General features: G+C 46.2%; 2 protein-coding genes across 8 annotated transcripts in view; one reads left to right on the top strand and one right to left on the bottom strand.

Annotated features, from left to right (window-relative positions):
• Nucleotides 1-87: 87 nt before the first annotated feature.
• Nucleotides 88-13138, bottom strand: LOC135249869 (nucleolar and coiled-body phosphoprotein 1-like). Of its 7 annotated transcripts, none has more exons than XM_064325526.1 (21): nt 12889-13138; nt 12355-12416; nt 12101-12231; nt 11441-11604; nt 10832-10972; nt 9946-10065; nt 9208-9543; nt 8309-8632; nt 7593-7916; nt 6954-7295; nt 6105-6437; nt 5751-5909; nt 5431-5614; nt 4987-5060; nt 4180-4420; nt 3517-3581; nt 2895-3171; nt 2120-2662; nt 1787-1887; nt 1401-1441; nt 88-786 (listed from the first exon to the last, which is right to left on the bottom strand). In XM_064325526.1, exons 1-20 carry the CDS (start codon nt 13003-13005, stop codon nt 1418-1420), a joined length of 4062 nt encoding a protein of 1353 aa, XP_064181596.1. In that variant the 5' UTR covers nt 13006-13138; the 3' UTR covers nt 88-786; nt 1401-1417. The 7 variants fall into 7 exon arrangements, 6 of the variants coding, with proteins under 6 accessions (XP_064181596.1, XP_064181597.1, XP_064181601.1 ...); XM_064325527.1 differs by having other exon boundaries at nt 5431-5611; XM_064325531.1 differs by lacking the exon at nt 6954-7295.
• Nucleotides 12246-20089, top strand: part of LOC135249870 (arylsulfatase I-like) — a 22192-nt gene continuing 14348 nt past the window's right edge. The window contains exon 1 of the mRNA XM_064325534.1: nt 12246-12586. Coding sequence (XP_064181604.1) covers nt 12491-12586 — 96 coding nt within the window. The 5' untranslated portion in view covers nt 12246-12490. The remainder of the gene's footprint in view (nt 12587-20089) is intronic.

The following is a 20089-nucleotide window of genomic DNA, read 5'->3' as shown; positions in this document are numbered from 1 at the left end:
CAGCGCTATGTAGTCTAACTATATTTTTCCCCAAAGCAAACATTTCATAGCAAGCATGGTAATGACGGTGCTACTCAAAACCACATATAAAGCGTGGAAAATTATTTAATAAAATATATCTTATACAAACATTGACAAATGTTTTATCCACAGTTATTTGACAGAAATATTGTAAACATAATTCCTGGGCGCCAGAACACCGAGTAATTTTTTATTCATCTTTAGTGCAGCTCTCTGCTCCTCCACTTCAAATGCATTCCGGTTGCCAGTGTTACAGGGAATCCCTTGACTTCACTGGAGACCCAGCTTGAGCCATAGGAAGTAATTTTATGCTGCCAACGCACTGGCTTTGCGTGTAAAATGCAAAATGGACGTCAGTTCATATACCGTGATTTCAACAGAAACCTTTTTTTTTTTTAAAAACGAGCACTGCAGCGAAACTGGTTTCTCTGAAATCCTGGTTTCCGGCATCTCGTACCACTAATGAATCATCCCCAGTACAGTAAAAACTTAAATTAAAAAAATTTAAAACATCACATACAGAATACGGACGTACAGAAATACAGTATTATGAAGTCCATGGTTATAAAAATCAAAAATAAAAATATGATCTTCCTCAACAGAAAAAAACAATTGACAAGGACCTGCTGATTATGTAAATGTTAAAAAAGAAGCTTCCTATTCCTCTGGGCTGGAAGAGCCCCTGGGGGCCTGTGTCGCACGGGGCCATGTCTCCACTCTTCACCTGCGCAAGGTAAGACAGGTAAGACTTCCGCCTGATGGAACCTGAAGAAAAAACACCAACGCTGTGACTAAAAGTCAGGCTAGCAAGTAACCCCACACCGAAAAAGAACACATTCCCCCTATTTTTTCCCACCGCCCAATTTCAAATGATCATATTGGTTGGCCCATAACGCACTGGGGGTAGGTAATCCTTTGTCACTAGAATGAACACGTGGAACGGAAGATGGAGAGGTTTTTTGTTGTTGTTGGAAATACAGGACAATCTTAAAAAAAACTGTGCAGTACCCCACCATTCCAGGCCACCCCATCCCTGCACAATTACAGCACGGTTTTTTGAGGGCCCCTGTCAGTCAGAGCCTTTGGAACCATCCTAACCCCCCCCCCCCCCCATACAGTGCCACCGCCCCCCCCCCCCCAATACACAGGTCGCAGGTTCTATTCTCAGGTGGGGCACGGTCAATTGTAGTCATGAGCAAGGAACTTAACCAGTAAACACCCATAGATTGTGTGTAAAAGTATAATCTGTGTAAGTTGCTCTGAATAAGAGCATTTGTCAAATGCTTATATGCAATGTAATGTTGCCACCCAGCAACCCCAACCCAAGCATATTCAACAATGCTAACCGCCTTTTAAACAGAATTCTGAACTCAGCTCACCGGTGTGTGCCAATGGGCTACGTCTTGGAGGACTTGTGCTTCTGCGGAAGAGAAATAGTGTGATTAAATCAATCAGAATGCAGGTGACAGTGTGACATAACACAGCCTGCTGAAAGGAACTACAGTAACAACACCTACATCCAGGTAAGGTCCACATGCATGTTCACTGCCTTGGCTAAAGGATGTCAGTGATCATAACCGTGAATGTTTTAGATACAAAGCACCTCATAGACCTGGCTAGGAGTCACTCACTCACTCACACACTCTTAGCAGGCCGAGGGGGAGCTATTAGCACTCATGGTGCTTCGCATCAATGACAGTGTGTCCTTGCTCATCTTATGTACAGTAATTGTGTTTGTGACGACGATGATTCTTTTATTTCTTACGTTCTTTGGGGAGGCTTCCGTAGCTGCTAAATCCAGGCCGAGCAGGGTCTTCTTGAGAGGAGAATCCTTGGCCTTTTTCTCTTTTTTCAACTTGTGCTTTTCTGTAAAGGATTTTCAGTTAATTGCTCGCTTATGAACAATTAATTTCACAAACGGTAACCTCCATGCTGCAGAGCCGACGCACATTCAATAACTGATTCTTGTTTGTTTTGGTCAATTTTCATTGGTCCAGCTAATAATTAGTCACTATCGTTAGGCATGTGTGTGATTTTCAGCATTAACATGCCCAGTCAGAAAAAAAAACGGTTTCAGGTTTTGCAAACAACTTCTTACTTTTTTTCTTCTCTTTCAAGTTTATGGCTGCCACAACGGGGTCTGCGGCCTTCTCTTTTGATTTCTTCTTTTTCTCCTTCTTCTCCTTTTTCTTCTTCCCTTTGTCCTTCACTTCAGCCTTTTTGTTGCCAGGCAGATTCAGGGCGGAGCTTTTTTCCACAGCGCTCTTGGCCTCCGACTTGCTCCTCTTCTTGGACGGCTGTTGGCTGTCCAGGCTGGGGGGGGTAATGGTGGACACTGACCGCTTGCCAGACCTGGCCTTCTTGGTGGTGGGTGGGACATCCAGGGCTCCGCTCTTGTGCGAGGATCCTGATTGGCTGTCGGCGCTGGATGACGGCTGGTTGTCTGATGCAGTGGGCGGGGCCTTCTTTGACTTGCTGGCTGCTGTCCTGGCTTTTTTGGGCGTGTCCTTGCCCTTCCCGTTCTCCACCGCCTTCTCCTTTTTCGTTCTGGCCTTAGCCTTTCCCTTCTCCTTTGGCGACTTGGCTGACAGGGCCTGTGCGGTGTAGATGGCAATCTCCTCCATCTTTGCGATGTCCGCATCTGGCAACACAGGAACGGCCAATAAGTTACAAGAATGACTATGTATATAATGTTGAATAGCATTTTTTGTTTTCACTGTACATGCTTGACCTCTGACCCCTTGACTTGTATACCTATAAATAACTACAGCTAGAAATTAATTCTAGCTGCAGTATCCATGGGTGTCATAGGAAGTATCTGATTGTGTCTGGTTTCTGTTTCTTTCCCACTATGCCCCTCCAAACACAGTTACCTGAGAGTTTTTGTGCTAGCTGCCTCCACTTCTCCAAATCCAGACTGCTGTCAGAGTCTGACTCAGAGTCTCCCCCTGGTGGAGCGGAAGGAGACTGCACCGGGACCTTTTTCTTGCTGTTTACGGGTTCTGGCAGTGCAGGGGCCACTTTCTTCCTCTTGCTCTTGCTCTTGGCAGACGGGGTCTCCGTTTTCTCCTTGCTCCTCTTCCTCTTCTGTGGTGCCGTTTTGAGGGCAAGGAGTTCAGCCACTTGGGGAAGCAGTTTTGCTGAAGACGACTGAAAATCAACAAATGTGGAAAATGTAGGGTTTCGATGAAAAAAACACACTCACAGCATAATGGTTAAGGAATTAGTCTCGTAACCATGAGGTTGAGGGTTCGATCCAAAACTCTCCAAACCCAGTCTTCCAGAATTGGAAAACATTCCTGAAACATTCCTACAGTAAATATCCAGTTGCATGAATGGATTGTATGTAAAGAATGTCCACTGTGCAAGTCACTCTGGATAAGAACATCTGATAACTGCAGCAAAGTCATAGTCATATGCATACATCTCTCACATATAGACACACACACACTCTCTCACACACATACACACATACCCAACCAAAGGTTTCCGTACCTGTGACTTCTCTGAGGCCATCCTGTCACTGACAGACCCAGTCTTTCTCTTGGAAGCGGGCACAGCTAAACACACAGAGACAGCGTTTCAGTCTAAGAAATACACCGGGCAGGGGAAAGACTGCCCTCCACGTGTGCATCTATTAGGCCACAGTCTCTATCTAAATAAGAACAGGATAATGAAATCCAGCTTGGAGACTGCAGTGTCTACAGGCTTTAACTTCAAACAGGCACCATACCATTGCAATAAAATAATCTCAGTTTATCAAATCAATGCAGCTTCCATCCCCACTTCTAGGAGCGGAGAAAGGCAATTTAAGGATCATGCGCACCGTTGTGTTTGACTGGTTGTTTGCTTTCAGGGCAGAAAAGAACAGCAGGGAGTGTGTTTAATTGGATATACCAACTCTTTTTTTGTTTGTTCATAAAAGGCCAGGGTGCTTCTTGAGGTATTTTACAAGTACCCACATCTCACAGTACTGCTCTAACAGACATTTTTTATGCTGCAGGTCTTGTTGAACAGGTGACAATGCCCTGTACACAAAGCTACAATTTCAGCGTACGAGGACATTCGTGCTAATTCGTGCTACTAAAATAGCCCAAAAAATAGCTACACGTGACGGGTGTATTTAGGGAAGCAGTTACCATGGTAGCAGAGGAATACCTTTAGAGGGCTGTTGTTTCGGGTCATTCCGCTCGATGTCCGTGCTGTCGGAGCTCGATTCGCTCGCGGCGAGAACGCTGGGAATGCTGTTCCTCATCCCGTCCGAGGCCAGTGGAGTTCTGGGAATTCCGTTCTTATCCTTGGGCGGCGCGGGAGCTTTCTTCTTCCTCCCCTTCTTCTCGGCGGGTGTCTTGCTCTGCTGCGGGGGCTTGGCTGGGGGGGTCCGGGGAGCTAAGAGAGACTGCAGGGAAACTCCGTTACAGGCAAAGCGGAAACCAAGGCTTCGCCGCCATTTTCAATATACAACCGCTTGACCACTGCAAACGGACGGGTGGTCTTCACACTAAGGGGAGAGTTACGGGACTTTTCCAAAAATGTACGTCACAAACTGAGTTTTTAGAGAGACCTAAAGTCTAAAGAGAGACTCTTGGCTCCGAATGAACTTTGAACTCCATTTCCATGTCACTTTCTGAGGTGGTACAGTAGAGATCCAGAACATGCTCCCAACTTGGAGCCATTTTGAAATCACCAATCAGGACCCTATTCTAGGTGTAAACATCGGTATGTTCACGATGACTGCTTCAAAAGGTGTTCAGAAATGCACTTCAAGGCCTACAATCCTATGACATATTACAGTACGAGTAAGCGATTAAATAACTAGTTAGACTCCATCTTTTTCTAGCTTAAGGAAAAAGGTGTGTCCGAAAGCACATCCACACTACAGTGTGACGATGGCCTAACACTGGAGGAGGGCAGTGTGGCCCTGTCCCCTGTCCCGCTGTCCTGTACCCTGTCCCCCTGGCTCACCTGGGACGCCTCCTCTTCGCTGGAGCTGGTGTCATCCGAGCTCTCTGACACAGTGGTGGGCGGGACAGCTGAAGCTGGGGATGCCCAAGAAAATGACATCACAATGAAATGACATCACAATGACACCACACCACTGCACAAATACAGCCCTGGGATCTGTGTTTCAGTCACTCCCTATCGAATGCTGCAGTTGTATTTTTCCTTCAGAAATGTTTTAAATGCAATAGAAAGCTGCACATCGAAGTGTTGCAGGTATGTTTTTTTTTTTTTTAACTGACAGCCTCTAGGACAGACCGTGTGTATACTGTGTAAATACCGTCTGATTATGATTACGATGAGGGCTACTCATACATTGAGTGGCACACTGAGAGACTCAGTCATTAAAGGGACAATCACTCTGGCTTGAGCAGTCAAGTCATTGCTAAAATAATGATTCATCCGTACCACTAGGGGGTGCTGTAGAATCCGGAGTCTCCTCTTCACTGTCGGAATCCGCACTGCTGCTGCTGCTGCTGCTGCTGCTGTCCCCTTCCTCATGTGAAGGCCCGAGGGCTTTAGGGGTGGCTGTGGGTGTGGCCTTCTGCTTGACTGGCAGCACGCTGGACTTGGAAGTCACTGCAGACTTCTGCTGAACAGCAGCAGTTGAAATGTTAATAAATTACATTAAAAATGTGATTCTGGAATGCATAAACGGCACGGGAAACTATGTTTAAGGACAAATTAAGTGAAATACAGAAAATAAAAATGACTTCAGACTGACTGACCGGGGCTGCGGCCTCTTCCTCACTGTCTGACGAGTCAGAGCTGTCACTCTCCTCTTCCTCTGCTGGGGCTGAGGCCTTGGGTGTGGCCTTGGGTGTAGGCAGGGCCTTTTTAGGAGTCTTTGAAGCCCCTGATTTCACTGGAGTGACTGGCACTGCCTTCTGTTAATAAAAGGAAACTCTTAAAAAAGTCTCTCTACACACTACAGTGTGTAAACACAGTCACCCTAACACAGCGCAGTGTGTTAAACAGTCTCTCTAGCACAGCGCAGTGTGTTAAACACAGTCTCTCTAACACAGCGCAGTGTGTGAAACACAGTCTCTCTAACACAGCGCAGTGTGTGAAACACAGGGTACCTGTGCTGGCGTCTCCTCTTCGCTCTCCGAGTCGTCGCTGCTGTCGCTGCTGTCGCTGTCCGAGCTCTGGGCCTGCTTCCCTGCAGCAGGGCTCTTGGCTGCAGCTTTAGCCAGGCTGGAGGGGGGCTGGCTGGGCTTCACTGGGGTTGCGGGGGCTGCCTTGGCTGGGACCGCCTTTGCTGTGGCCTCTTCCTCACTGTCTGACGAGTCCGAGCTGTCGCTCTCCTCTTCCTCTGCTGGGGCTGAGGCTTTGGGCGTGGCCTTGGGTGTAGGCAGGGTCTTGTTAGGAGTCTTTGAAGCTCCTGATTTTACTGGAGTGGCTGGCACTGCCTTCTGTTAAAAAAAGGAAACTCTTAAACAAGTCTCTCCACACACTACAGTGTGTAAACACAGTTTCTCTAACACAGAGCAGTGTGTTAAACACAGTCTTTCTGATATCGTGCTGTCTGTGTTAAACACAGTCTCTCTAACACAGCGCAGTGTGTTAAACATAGTCTCTCTAACACAGCACAGTCTCTCTAATACAGAGCAGTGTGTTGAGACTGTGTTTAACACACTGCGCTGTGTTAGAGAGACTGTGTTTAACACACACAGCTCAATATCAGAAAGGCTGTGTTAAACACACTGCGCTGTGTTAGAGAGACTGTGTTTAACACACTGCGCTTGTTAGAGAGACTGTGTTTTCTAACACAGCGCAGTGTGTTAAACACAGTCTCTCTAACACAGCGCAATGTGTTAAACATAGTCTCTCTAACACAGCGCAGTGTGTTTAACACAGTCTCTCTAACACAGCGCAGTGTGTTAAACACAGTCTCTTTAACACAGCGCAGTGTGTGAAACACAGGGTACCTGTGCTGGCGTCTCCTCTTCGCTCTCCGAGTCGTCGCTGCTGTCGCTGCTGTCGCTGCTGTCGCTGTCCGAGCTCTGGGCCTGCTTCCCTGCAGCAGGGCTCTTGGCTGCAGCTTTAGCCAGGCTGGAGGGGGGTTGGCTGGGCTTCACTGGGGTTGCGGCGGCTGCCTTGGCTGGGACCGCCTTTGCTGCGGCCTCTTCCTCACTGTCTGACGAGTCCGAGCTGTCGCTCTCCTCTTCCTCTGCTGGGGCTGAGGCTTTGGGCGTGGCTTTGGGTGTGGCCTGGGTCTTGTTAGGAGACTTGGAAGCCCCTGATTTTACTGGAGTGACTGGCACTGCCTTCTGTTAATAAAAAAGGAAACACTTAAAAACAGTTACTCTAACACAGCACTGTATGCTAAACACAGTATCTCAAACACAGCGCAGTGTATTAAACACAGTCTCTCTAACACAGCGCAGTGTGTGAAACACAGTCTAACACAGCGCAGTGTGTGAAACACAGTCTCTCTAACACAGCGCAGTGTGTGAAACACAGTCTCTCTAGCACAGCGTCGTGTGTGAAACACAGTCTCTCTAACACAGCGCAGTCTGTTAAACACAGTCTCTCTAACACAGCGCAGTGTGTTAAACACAGGGTACCTGTGCTGGCGTCTCCTCTTCGCTCTCTGAGTCGTCGCTGCTGTCGCTGTCCGAGCTCTGGGCCTGCTTCCCTGCAGCAGGGCTCTTGGCTGCAGCTTTAGCCAGGCTGGAGGGGGGCTGGCTGGGCTTCACTGGGGTTGCGGCGGCTGCCTTGGCTGGGACCGCCTTTGCTGCGGCCTCTTCCTCACTGTCTGACGAGTCCGAGCTGTCGCTCTCCTCTTCCTCTGCTGGGGCTGAGGCTTTGGGCGTGGCTTTGGGTGTGGCCTGGGTCTTGTTAGGAGACTTGGAAGCCCCTGATTTTACTGGAGTGACTGGCACTGCCTTCTGTTAATAAAAAAGGAAACACTTAAAAACAGTTACTCTAAAACAGCACTGTATGCTAAACACAGTATCTCAAACACAGCACAGTGTGTTAAGCACAGTCTCTCTAACACAGCGCAGTGTATTAAACACAGTCTCTCTAACACAGCGCAGTGTGTGAAACACAGTCTAACACAGCGCAGTGTGTGACACACAGTCTAACACAGCGCAGTGTGTTAAACACAGTCTCTCTAACACAGCGCAGTGTGTGAAACACAGTCTCTCTAGCACAGCGTGGTGTGTGAAACACAGTCTCTCTAACACAGCGCAGTCTGTTAAACACAGTCTCTCTAACACAGCGCAGTGTGTTAAACACAGTCTCTCTAACACAGCGCAGTGTGTGAAACACAGGGTACCTGTGCTGGCGTCTCCTCTTCGCTCTCTGAGTCGTCGCTGCTGTCGCTGTCCGAGCTCTGGGCCTGCTTCCCTGCAGCAGGGCTCTTGGCTGCAGCTTTAGCCAGGCTGGAGGGGGGCTGGCTGGGCTTCACTGGGGTTGCAGGGGCTGCCTTGGCTGGGACCGCCTTTGCTGCGGCCTCTTCCTCACTGTCTGACGAGTCCGAGCTGTCGCTCTCCTCTTCCTCTGCTGGGGCTGAGGCCTTGGGCATGGCTTTGGATGTAGGCAGGGTCTTGTTAGGAGTCTTTGAACCTCCTGATTTCACTGGAGTGACTGGCACTGCCTTCTGTTAATAAAAGAAAACTCTTAAACAAGTCTCTCTACACACTACAGTGCGTAAACAGTCTCTCTAACACAGCGCAGTGTGTCAAACGCAGTCTCTCTAACACAGCGCAGTGTATTAAACACAGTCTCTCTAACACAGCGCAGTGTATTAAACAAAGTCTCTCTAACACAGCGCAGTGTGTGAAACACAGTCTAACACAGCGCAGTGTGTGAAACACAGTCTAACACAGCGCAGTGTGTGAAACACAGTCTCTCTAACACAGCGCAGTGTGTTAAACACAGTCTCTCTAACACAGTGCAGTGTATTAAACAAAGTCTCTCTAACACAGCGCAGTGTGTGAAACACAGTCTAACACAGCGCAGTGTGTGAAACACAGTCTAACACAGCGCAGTGTGTTAAACACAGTCTCTCTAACACAGCGCAGTGTGTTAAACATAGTCTCTCTAACACAGCACAGTGTGTGAAACACAGTCTCTCTAGCACAGCATGGTGTGTGAAACACAGTCTCTCTAACACAGCGCAGTGTGTTAAACACAGTCTCTCTAGCACAATGCGGTGTGTGAAACACAGTGTACCTGTGCTGGCGTCTCCTCTTCGCTCTCCGAGTCGTCGCTGCTGTTGCTGTCCGAGCTCTGGGCCTGCTTCCCTGCAGCAGGGCTCTTGGCTGCAGCTTTAGCCAGGCTGGAGGGGGGCTGGCTGGGCTTCACTGGGGTTGCGGGGGCTGCCTTGGCTGGGACCGCCTTTGCTGCGGCCTCTTCCTCACTGTCTGAGGAGTCCGAGCTGTCGCTCTCCTCTTCCTCTGCTGGGGCTGAGGCTTTGGGCGTGGCTTTGGGTTGGTTAGGGGTTGCCCCGCCCCCAGCCTTCTGTTGTGCCACCACTGTGGGTTTAATGCTCGGTTTTGGGGCGGTGTCCTAGTGTAAGAGTACATTGGCAAAGACATAAGAACCTCCATATTAATAAAGTGTCCGTAAGAATATTATAGTGCATTATTACAGTGTAATTACACAATGCAAGTGAGACAAGTGCTGTAATAGCTCACTGTAATTACAGCATTATAAAGGTGTGTACTACCAATGTAATTACATATTATTACATAAAGCTGGCTGCAAATGAACAACTTTCTGAAGCTATGTCTTATCAAGCATTTTTGCATCTGAGAGCAAACCTGCTTGTGATCCACTATCAAATCCTATCAAAGCACTGACCGGGTCAAATCCGTACATTTACTGCATGTTTATTTCCCAATAGAGGGATAATCCAGCTGACTAATCCATAAACATAAACCAGTTAGCTAATGAATAATGAATAATGACCAGCACTGGGGTCTCACTGCCTGAGTCCTCACTCTCGCTGTCTGTCCTGTCACCCCCTCCTGCCACCGCTGCCCCCGCTGAGGGACTACTGACCCCTCCCTGCAGGACAACAGCAGGCCTCTGCAACACAGACACCTGCACTTTAATGGTGCCTCTGTTACCGATCAATACAGAGGCTGCTAAATTAATCATACCAACGTACTATAAGAGCAAAAGTAATACTGGCTACTGTAACGTAGCTACAGTAAAACTGTGGCTACTGTAAGACTGTGGCTACCGTGACATAGCTACAGTAACAGCAGGTACACTAGCTATGTAGCTACAGTAAAAGCGTGACTATTGTAGCATAGCCGCCGTAATTCTACCTCTACTGTAACATAGCTACCATAGAAGCATGGCTATTGTAAGATAGCTACAGGAATATTGTGATTATTTTAACATACCTACAGTAAAACTGTTGCTACTGTAACACAGCGTCAGTAACACCATGTATTTTGTAACATAGGCACAGTAACACTATAGGACGGAGTGTGGCACAGTGGGTAAGGAACTGCGCTTGTAACCGAAAGGTTGTAGGTTCGAATCCCGGGTAAGGACACTGCCGTTGTACCCTTGAGCAAGGTACTTAACCTGCATTGCTTCAGTATATATCCAGCTGTATAAATGGATACAATGTAAAGTGCTATGTAAAAAGTTGTGTAAGTCGCTCTGGATAAGAGCGTCTGCTAAATGCCTGTAATGTAATGTAATATAGCTACTGTAACTCAGCTACAGCAACACTGTGGTTGAACAGTTACAGTAACACTATAGCTACTGTAACTCAGCTACAGTAACACTACGGTAACCGTAGGTGCCAGTGATACACTCAGATGAGGGGGTGAGGTACCTGTGTAGGGGGGATCTCATTTTCACTGTCTGAGTCACTGTCACCGCTGGAGCTCTCTGCAGTCTGAGGCTTTGCTGCTGCTGGTTTGCTCTTCACCACAGCGGCAGGCAAAGAGCTGGCTTTGGGCTTCCCCACATCATTCTAGAGAGGAGAAAATATTAACATATATACGCATACACATACATACACACAAACACTTGCACGCACACACACACTCACTCACTCGCACCATCTATAGTCATACTACTTTGCATTATTCACCTACATCTAAATATGTAAATATGTCTGTATCTTAGAACACCGTATCATGTCACCTGACATTATACTGACCAAAAGAGACAAGCAATAAAAATGCTGCTTCTTGTTGTGTACCTTACATAGTAACCCACCACAACACCACCGAGCATTATGGGTCACAGTTCATTTTACGTTTTTACGTTAACCACCGCCAGTGCGATGGTTAGCTATGACCACGCAACCGGCTGTTTTCCCCGTTAACCAAACGACTGAAACACACGGAACCGTAGTTCTGCTCTGGGAGTCACGAGCGGGGAAAGGCCAGAAAGCGTGTTCTAGAACCCAGGCGTCGGAATAGCGCGGAAACTGTACTTTTTGCCGTGACGCTCCTCCTCCTCCTCCTCCTCCTTCATCCTCGGACGACTCGTCGCTGCTCTCAGTCTCGGAGCTGCTGGCGGCCGTCCCAGCAGCTGCAGCGGGACCAGCAGGCTTTGGGGCAGACGCAGGCTCACCAGGGGCGCTGGAGGTCTGGGTGCCTGCAGGGACGACGATGCGGAGAGCACACAGGACAGGGACGCTGAATTTCAGTTTACCACAAAATTAAATTGACTTCTTAAAAAGACACTTAGCAGATTCTCTTATCCAGAGCGGCCTACAGTAGAAACACAAAGGTCAGCGTTTGATGTCCGGTAATTCCGCAGAGGTGGGACGTATTGTCCCGTGATCATTTCTGAGTGGAAACCATGCTCTAGTCTGCTGCAATAACTGTGATTTTGCTTTTGTGTGCTTTCTTTCTTTTTTTGGGGGGGGGGGGGGTCTCCGCAGTGTGCTTACACTTGGCACCTAGTGGCAGGAATATCACCTGTATACTGTACATAAACAGGCGATGTACATAAATGCTCACAACTGCAAAAAAAAAGAAGAAGCTCTAGGATGCAATTTGTGTTTATTACGGAACTCGTTTAGCTTCTTATAAAATGTCAAAGAATGGTAAAAGCAGCAAGGAGAAAAATAACAATAAACTGCGTGTACCCGGTTTGGACGTCTTCGGGTCAGAATCGTCCTCTGAGCTCTCCGAGCTGCTCTCTGGATCCGCTTGACGAACCTTCTTCCCAGGTTTCTGATTGGCCTTCGGTGCCGCTTTGATGCTCTTCTCTGGCGAGCTAAAAGAAGGCACAGTTCGAATCCATTTACTCATTGGCATTAAATGCACCGTAATCGCGAACAATTAACTAACGCAGCGACGGACAGTCCCACCAGGGGTCTTCCAATAAAAGTGCACTTACTTGATCCAGCTGTTGTAGATGTCATATAGTGACGCAGTTCCTCCTACCGGTCCACTCTGCACCTGAGACCGAAGCAACACCAAATCAACAGTCGGAAAAATCCACGCCTATGTTTCTCTAGGCTTACATCAAAGGCATGGAGTCCGGAAGAAGATTTAAAACAAGAGAACGACACACGTGTCAAGTACTGTTAGTGTGCCGGAGGCATGCCGTCGCATGTCCCCGTGAACAGGTCAGTTTAAGACTTAACAGGCTACTACGTTCATTCAAGCGCATGTTGCTAACATGTCTGTAAAACCAACAGACACACTGCATTATTACATGACAGAATCTAACACGTTTAACAATAAATGTAAAATGTTTAATGATATAGACACATTCGTTTTGTAGCAGTGTTGTATTCAACATAACCAACTAATCAGCTTCGTATACGCAATCGATGCATCATGCTGTACATTATAGAGTTACAAGTTGCTTTTGCAACCATGCTCCAAAGCGAAAGTTTAGTGTATGCAAGACAGCTACAGTAGCTACCTGTGTAGCATGTTTTTTGAGTTCACTTGCAGCTTTCTTGTGACCGCTCTCCTTCAAATGTCGATAAATCAAATTCAACAATTCACATTTTGACGCATCCTCATTTTTCGAAGTCATATTCTGTTACTAAAAAAAAAAGTCTAAAGCCGAATAATTAAAATGAGATTCACTTAGCTAGCCACCACGCAATCTAGTTTCTGGAACCTCCATACATTACCCACACTTTCACCTCTGAACCACCAACTTTCGACCCGCCTCTTAGTCAAAGTGCATCCTGGGATATTGAGTTTTAATGCATTGTACAACTGCTACAAAAAGACATTAAAATACATAAAAATGAATTAAACTATTCCTGAGAAATCCAGTGTACTAAGAATTGCATATTTTATGTACATAAATGCAGCTAAATAAATGCACAGACAATTACATTTTCTTTTATGTAGAACGTTGCAGTGAAACAACATAGATGTATACATTATCGTTTTAATGTGTTCAACGAAGATGGGCAGTAGATTCACATTCGACCGATATAATTGAAAAAGAACACTTTTCTTTATAAAGTACATCGGTTTTAACAAATACATTTCTGATTTTTCCCGTTGGGAGGTGCCAGTGAGTCGCAGAAAATCAGGAACGAACACTTTTTGGGCTGAAATTATAGCCTATTGTACGTTTAAAATAAGTTATTTTTATAGATTTATTAGACTGGGCATCATTGAGCGATAACATAACAGTATCAACTGAAAAGAGCATTCTCTAGATAGCAACGGTGTTGTTTTCCACTGAACGACAAGCATCTAAAGTTACATTCTCTCTCTTTGACGGGACCACTTACAACAGTGTTTCTAAATCTCCAGTCCAGCACCTCCTACCAGACATATTCTGGAACTTGGTTTTAGTTTAAATGTATTTTGTCCAGAAACATTGCATGCAGTATCAAGCTCCCATTTGACACACATCAAAGAATTATCGCTGGGTAGGCTACTGATAATCTATTGATAATTACGGAATGTCTCTTTAACTGACTGACGAAAAGTGGAAGTTCATCTTAAAGTGAAAATGACCCTCTGATTATCCTGTTCTGATTATGGGATATTTGGGATGACCATGCATTCTTATAGTAAAGCAGCGTTCTTCTACTAAGTCTGTTTGGAACTACTATACATTCTTTATTGAAAAGAGGAACGCAAAGGGACCAGAAATATTTCCTTCTCTATGTATAAAGTAGTATATGCATAAAATGCATGGTACATGTGTAAAATAAAAATAGACGCTTTCTGAAAATATGCATATGCAGAGAACTTCCTTGACTAACTAGGCTCTTTGTGATTGTTGAGCTTGCAAGTTGTTCTTAATGTTTTTCCAAACGGTTGATTTTGGTTTGCCTAAGGTTTGGCCTATGTCTGTTTGTTTTTCTTATTTCTCAGCCTCATATTTCCTTGACTTTCATTGGCACAACTCTGGTCCTCATGTTGACAAATGGCAATAACTGACTCCAAAGGCAATCAAAAGGCTAGAATCAAAACTAGATACTGAAAACTCTCATACAGTATACCTGCACTAAGGAAGCAAGTGAACACACCTGACTAATCAGAAACACATGTGACAATGTCCCAAACATTATGATACCCTGAAATGGTGGAACTATTCCTAAAAAGTGCTGCGTTTTCGACACGGTGAAAGCAAAATGTATCAAACTATCCATACACAAAAGCCGAGAATGTGTGCTTCAACCATGTGAATTGTTTGATTACAAATCTGAAATTGTGGAGTACAGAGCCAAATCAAGAAGAAAATATGCATTTGTCCCAAACATTCTGGCGCTCACTGTGTATATTTATTTTTCGATGATCAGCAGGCCAAGAAGAGAGTACATAGTACATTTAGGGCAGGCAGGCTACATGCCACTTTTGACCTCCAGGTCACAGAGTCGACTAGCCCTGATGTAAGGGATAGCCAGCCAGACATTTTGCTATAACTGTAACATTTGCACATTTGCCGTTACCTTGCTAACGACAGAACAACAGAGATGTCAGAGAAAGCCGTGCTTGAACAAAACCCTGGTGGATGCGGCCTGTTTTATGTAGAGGTCCCAATTGGGCTCTGCTGTTTGTCTTGGTTTTATGCAGTAACCCATTATCCATTTCCCTGGTGGGAGTGCAGGATCCAAATGCTGTGATCATTGTCTTTCATGTGAAGCCATTGGTGAAATGAATAAACAACACAATTCCCAAGGGATTAAGAAAAAACAAAAAACATTTATATATTCTTGAAAGATGGAAAGTAATCCTTTCCAGTAACTGCATTTTAAGTTTATATGTTTAAAAAAAAAAAAAAGAAGACGACACTGAGATTAATGTTCGGAAGAACTATAAATGTTCGGCTCATAACTCTAAACAAAAACAAGAAATGAGTCAGATGGGTAAAGAATCTCCTGGAACCATATTGTGAGCCTGAAGCCTTTCTCTTGACCCAGACAAAGCGTCCTAGCCGACGTCTAGATTTTATGAGGTCTAGAATGAAACAAGTACTTTTTTCCTCTGGTGATGTTTAACACTAAGCTCCCTCTCCCTAACCCCGACACCGTCAGGCAGTAATATTACAGAAATCATCACTAATCACGAGGAATTAGGTTCTGGTGCCCTCTGGCAATCAATTCGTTTTTTTTTTGAGCAAGAGAGTTTCCCAACAGAACATTTTTTGGAGAAAAAAAAAATCTTTCTCTCTCTGTCCGTAATAGAAAGCAGTGGAGTTCTAGAACGCTGACTTAGAATTATGAAGAAAAAAAAAACATTCCTTAAAAAAAAAAAAAACAACCTGCAGTTCAACCGTGGCAGTCTTTGACCACCAGGACGAATAGCCCAGTCAGCGAGGAGCTAGCGGCCAGGCAGTCCGCTCACCTGGAGGAAGGAATGGAATGTCTAAAAATACCCCCCTTCCCCCCTCCCCCCTCCTGGACTGAGAAATCGCTTGAGTCATGTTTCTGCTGTGGTCACGTTCATCGGCTTGTGGGAGGTGGCGTTGGTGGGAGGTGCGGGGGGTGGGCGGTGGGGGGTGGGGGGGGGGTGTCAGGTGCGTAGGTGTCAGGTGCGGCTGACCTGACCTCGTGGTGTAGCCGCACAAAAGAATCCCCTTGAAAAGGTTAGGGGTTTAAAAAAAAAGAGACACAAATAAAACTTTCCTTGGGCAGCAGTGTTTGGAATAGCAGCGTGGAGACGGGGGTTGGGGTGTTGGTGAAACTTTATGGTGGGGGGGCTGTTGGAGGGCCAGTGGAAGGTTGGGTAAAATTATCGAGCCCGAAACCCAATCTGAGATGCGAGGCGGTCCCTGTGGGTCAGCTGGGGAGAGTGAATCATGTGACCCAAATGGGTATATGGGGCGGGGGGGGGGCAGGGGTGCAGGTTTGGGGGAGGGAGGTCATCGGGGACACCATACTGAAAGAGCTCCATTCACGGGGGGGAAAAACCAGGAGAGGAAAGCAGTGTTTATTCCAAACTGAGTGCCAGCCCTGAGGGTTGCCTCATCAGGTCTGAGTTCAACGCCTCCCCACCATTCCCCCCGCCCAAAACAAACCATTCCCCCCGTCCTTATCTTTGATTGGCTGTCTGCTTGCATACGTTCATCCTTCCTGACGGGGGCCTGAATTTTAAACAAGGCTGTTCAATGAGCTGTCAGACAGACCAGCCTGTCCCTTCTCCACGGATACCACTCAGCCACGTACCCGGTACCAGTGCAGGGAAGAAAAAAAAAACCCAACTCTGGCCGACGTGTGCAGAACAGATGACGTTATGAAGCCAAACATTGCATTAATACACAGTATTAACATAACAGGGAAAAAAATTTAAAATTCAAATTTTTGGAAATATGGCACATAACGTGACATTAATCAAATGGAAATGTAACGAGCTGAGGGAATGTCTGTTTGCATGGAGAAAATAATAAAGCTGTCCTGTCAGCACAGACACACACACATACACACACACTCACACACTCTCTCTCACTCACACACACACACTTTCACTCTCTCACTCACACACACATACACGCACACACACTCTCTCTTTCACACACACATACACACGCACACACTCTCTCTCACTCTCCCTCTCACACACACAAACATTCTCTCGCTCACACATGCAAACACACACATTCTCTCTCTCTCACACACACACACACACACACTTTCACTCTCACACACACATACACGCACACACACTTTCACTCTCTCACTCACACACACATACACGCACACACACTCTCTCTCTCTTTCACACACAAACACTCTCTCGCTCACACATGCAAACACACACATTCTCTCTCTCACACACACGCACACACACTTTCTCTCTCACACACACACGCACACACTATGCCTCTCTCTTTCATACACACACACACACACACACATTTTCTCTCACACACACCCATACACACACACACGCATGCTCATACAGACAAACACACATACACACACATAAATACAGACAAGCACAAACCGCACACATACACACACACACTCTCTCACACACACACACACACACAGTGGGAGGGCACAGAGCAGCTGTCACACATTCAAAGTGGGTATAAAGGCTACAGTATTCATTTTTTTCAGTATCGGTGGTTTCATGGAAGCTCTGAGCCTGTTTCACAGCTGTGACTTCTCTCCCCGGCCCTTTGGAGATTACCGAGCTCTGACACAAATGACTCAAAGTCTTTCCAGACAGGGACCCCAAAGTGCACAAAGAAGGGAGAAAAAATAAGTTTTCACATGTTAAAGAGCTGTTTCTTTCTCCTTTTAAACCAGGGGTGTCCATTCTTATCTGAAAAGGACCAGTATGTGAGCTGGTTTTAGCCCAGCACTACAATGCAATGCATTAATAGTGAGAAGTTGTGGTATTGATGAGCTGGTTATGGTTATGGGTTCACCAAAAACAGGATATGAGAAAAAAAAAAAACAATATAAATGCAACTTGTTCAGAAGTAAGACTGAAACAAAGATTATTATCTGTATGATAGCCTCATTAGGAGACTAGTGACACCTGGTGGTCCAATGGAGAACTGGAAGGCATGGTCACTGGGAGATTTTGGGGTAGATCTTTGTGTGGTGTGCAGGTAGCATGAAATTCCAGGCTACGTGCAAATGTGGGCCCCCTTCTCATCTCTCGAAAATCTCAAAAATAATTTGAACCCCCTCCTCACCCTTGGAGCTCAGGGTAGTCAGCCCCCCCCCCCCCCACACACCATATCGTTGATAGAAGAGCAGCTGATATTTCACAACTGGTTTTTAAAATTTTTTATTCACATCATCACCTCTGAGCTGGACTGTGGAGCAGCCCCTCTCTTTGACCGCCATTTACTGAGCAAACACATGAAGGGGGCGGGGGGGGGGGGGGGCGGGGGGGGGGGGGGGCATGAGCAGGTAGGGAGTGCAGGTGCTAAAATAAGGACTGCCTTTATAAATACACACATCTGCAGGCCGAGTGTGCGGCAGCTGGCGGCTCTGATCAAACATTATCAGAACGCCCTGAGCAGAGTCAGCTCTGTGTGCCTGATTGTGTGTGTATATGTGGGTGTGTGTGTTTTTTTTGGGGGGGGTGGCGATGGTTGGTATGGTATCCGACAACCCCCTTGAGCACAGACATCTTGAGAAAGCTGCCCCCTTAGACACACAGCCTAAATGTAGTCTTTGGGGGGGGGGGGGGGGGGGGGGGGTTGATGGGCATGCTGGTGAAAAACCAACCCCCACCCCCTCACCCCTAATTGCTGTTTCTGGCACCCAGTGTGGAATCAGCGCTATGAAAACTAACCCAAACTGCTCACCGCATCCTTCTGAAAATGTTGGGAAAGCTTTGTAGATAATCAGTGAACTTACCTGGTAAGCGTCAGAAAATCTCAGTGTCGCGTGTGGTAGAGCCATAGAGCCATAGTGTATTTGGTTATGCCAGAGTAAATTCTGTACTTTCTTTAGTGTGTGGGTAACACATGCACACGCAGATACACAGACACACACACACGCGCGCACACACACACACACACACACTGCCTCTCTCTGTCTCACACATACACACACACTGCCGCTCTCTCTCTCTCTCACATACACACACACGCTTGTCTTTATGTCAGTGGAACTTTAAGAAGCTCTTCTGTGATTTTTCTTTTTTGCTCGATGTACACTCGCAAGAGCCGCCTGGTTCCCAGACGTAAACTTGTTTCTTAATCATTGACTTGAGACACACAAACCTTCCTTCGTAAGTTTCTCACTCGTTTCATTTTTCCAGTTTCCTTTCATTTTGTTGTCTCGCTTGGACCATTTTTGAAATGGACCCAGGCATGTGAACTGCAGAATGTCTAAGCATGGTTAGCCCATGCTCATTATTTGAGAGCTATTTTTAACGATCTCCTTTCTTATAAATAATTCCTACTCAGGGGCACAGACAAACTGCCTTTTTTAGTACCTTGTTACAACTGAACAAGTCTTTGGCTATTTTCCGTATTCCTTTAGAAATAAAACTCACATAAAATCACTCGTCGAACATGCAAAACCTGTCTCTCCCCTACTCATTTTTTTAAAAGAAATGTATAAAGTAATACAGTATTTATTTCTTTTTAGCAAGGGACAGGGTGGGCTAGCATATCCTATGGAGTTATTTTAATGTTTAGGGGAAAGGGGCACAGGCTCAGGTCTACGCTGGAGGGTTCAATACTGAATAAGTAAAAAATGGGCCCCATGTTTAGCCCACCCAGGAGGACAGAGGGAGGGTCTTGCTCCAGCCCTGGGATAATGACCTCGGAGGGAGGGGTAGTTCTCAGTCCTGCAGTTTCTCCATCCAACAGGTTTCTAATGACCTGCTGACTAGACCCCCAAAGCCCAGACGTGCAGACTATAACCTCTGTAATCCGCTACAGAAGCAAAAATAAAACGCCTAATATTAAAAAAAATAAAATAAATTAATCTTGTCAATCAAGACGCTTGGATTACGTCAAAAATAAACTAAAACACTTTAACGTTTTCCTGTCGGCTCTCAGGAGGATGGACAGCTATATACTGTATGTCAACCCACCTCAGAGTGTGGCTGTATGACAAGAAAAGCCCGCTAAAATTAGAGCATATATACGACTGGTCCGATGGGAGTTCGGAGAAAACGACGGCTTTAATAATACTTCCAACTCGCCACTTATAAATCTCTCGTTCGGGGCG

Source organism: Anguilla rostrata, chromosome 3, assembly GCF_018555375.3.
Source record: "Anguilla rostrata isolate EN2019 chromosome 3, ASM1855537v3, whole genome shotgun sequence".
Classification (NCBI taxonomy): domain Eukaryota; kingdom Metazoa; phylum Chordata; class Actinopteri; order Anguilliformes; family Anguillidae; genus Anguilla; species Anguilla rostrata.
This window is presented reverse-complemented; position numbering and strand designations above follow the sequence as displayed.

Coding starts and splice junctions, on each gene's coding strand:
- LOC135249869 (XM_064325526.1), bottom strand. CDS start 13,005: ATGACTTCGAAAAATGAGGATGCGTCAAAATGTGAATTGTTGAATTTG. Junction 12,232..12,354: donor ATCTACAACAGCTGGATCAA/GTAAGTGCACTT, acceptor GCCTTCTTTTAG/CTCGCCAGAGAAGAGCATCA. Junction 5,061..5,430: donor TTCTACAGCACCCCCTAGTG/GTACGGATGAAT, acceptor GGGCATCCCCAG/CTTCAGCTGTCCCGCCCACC.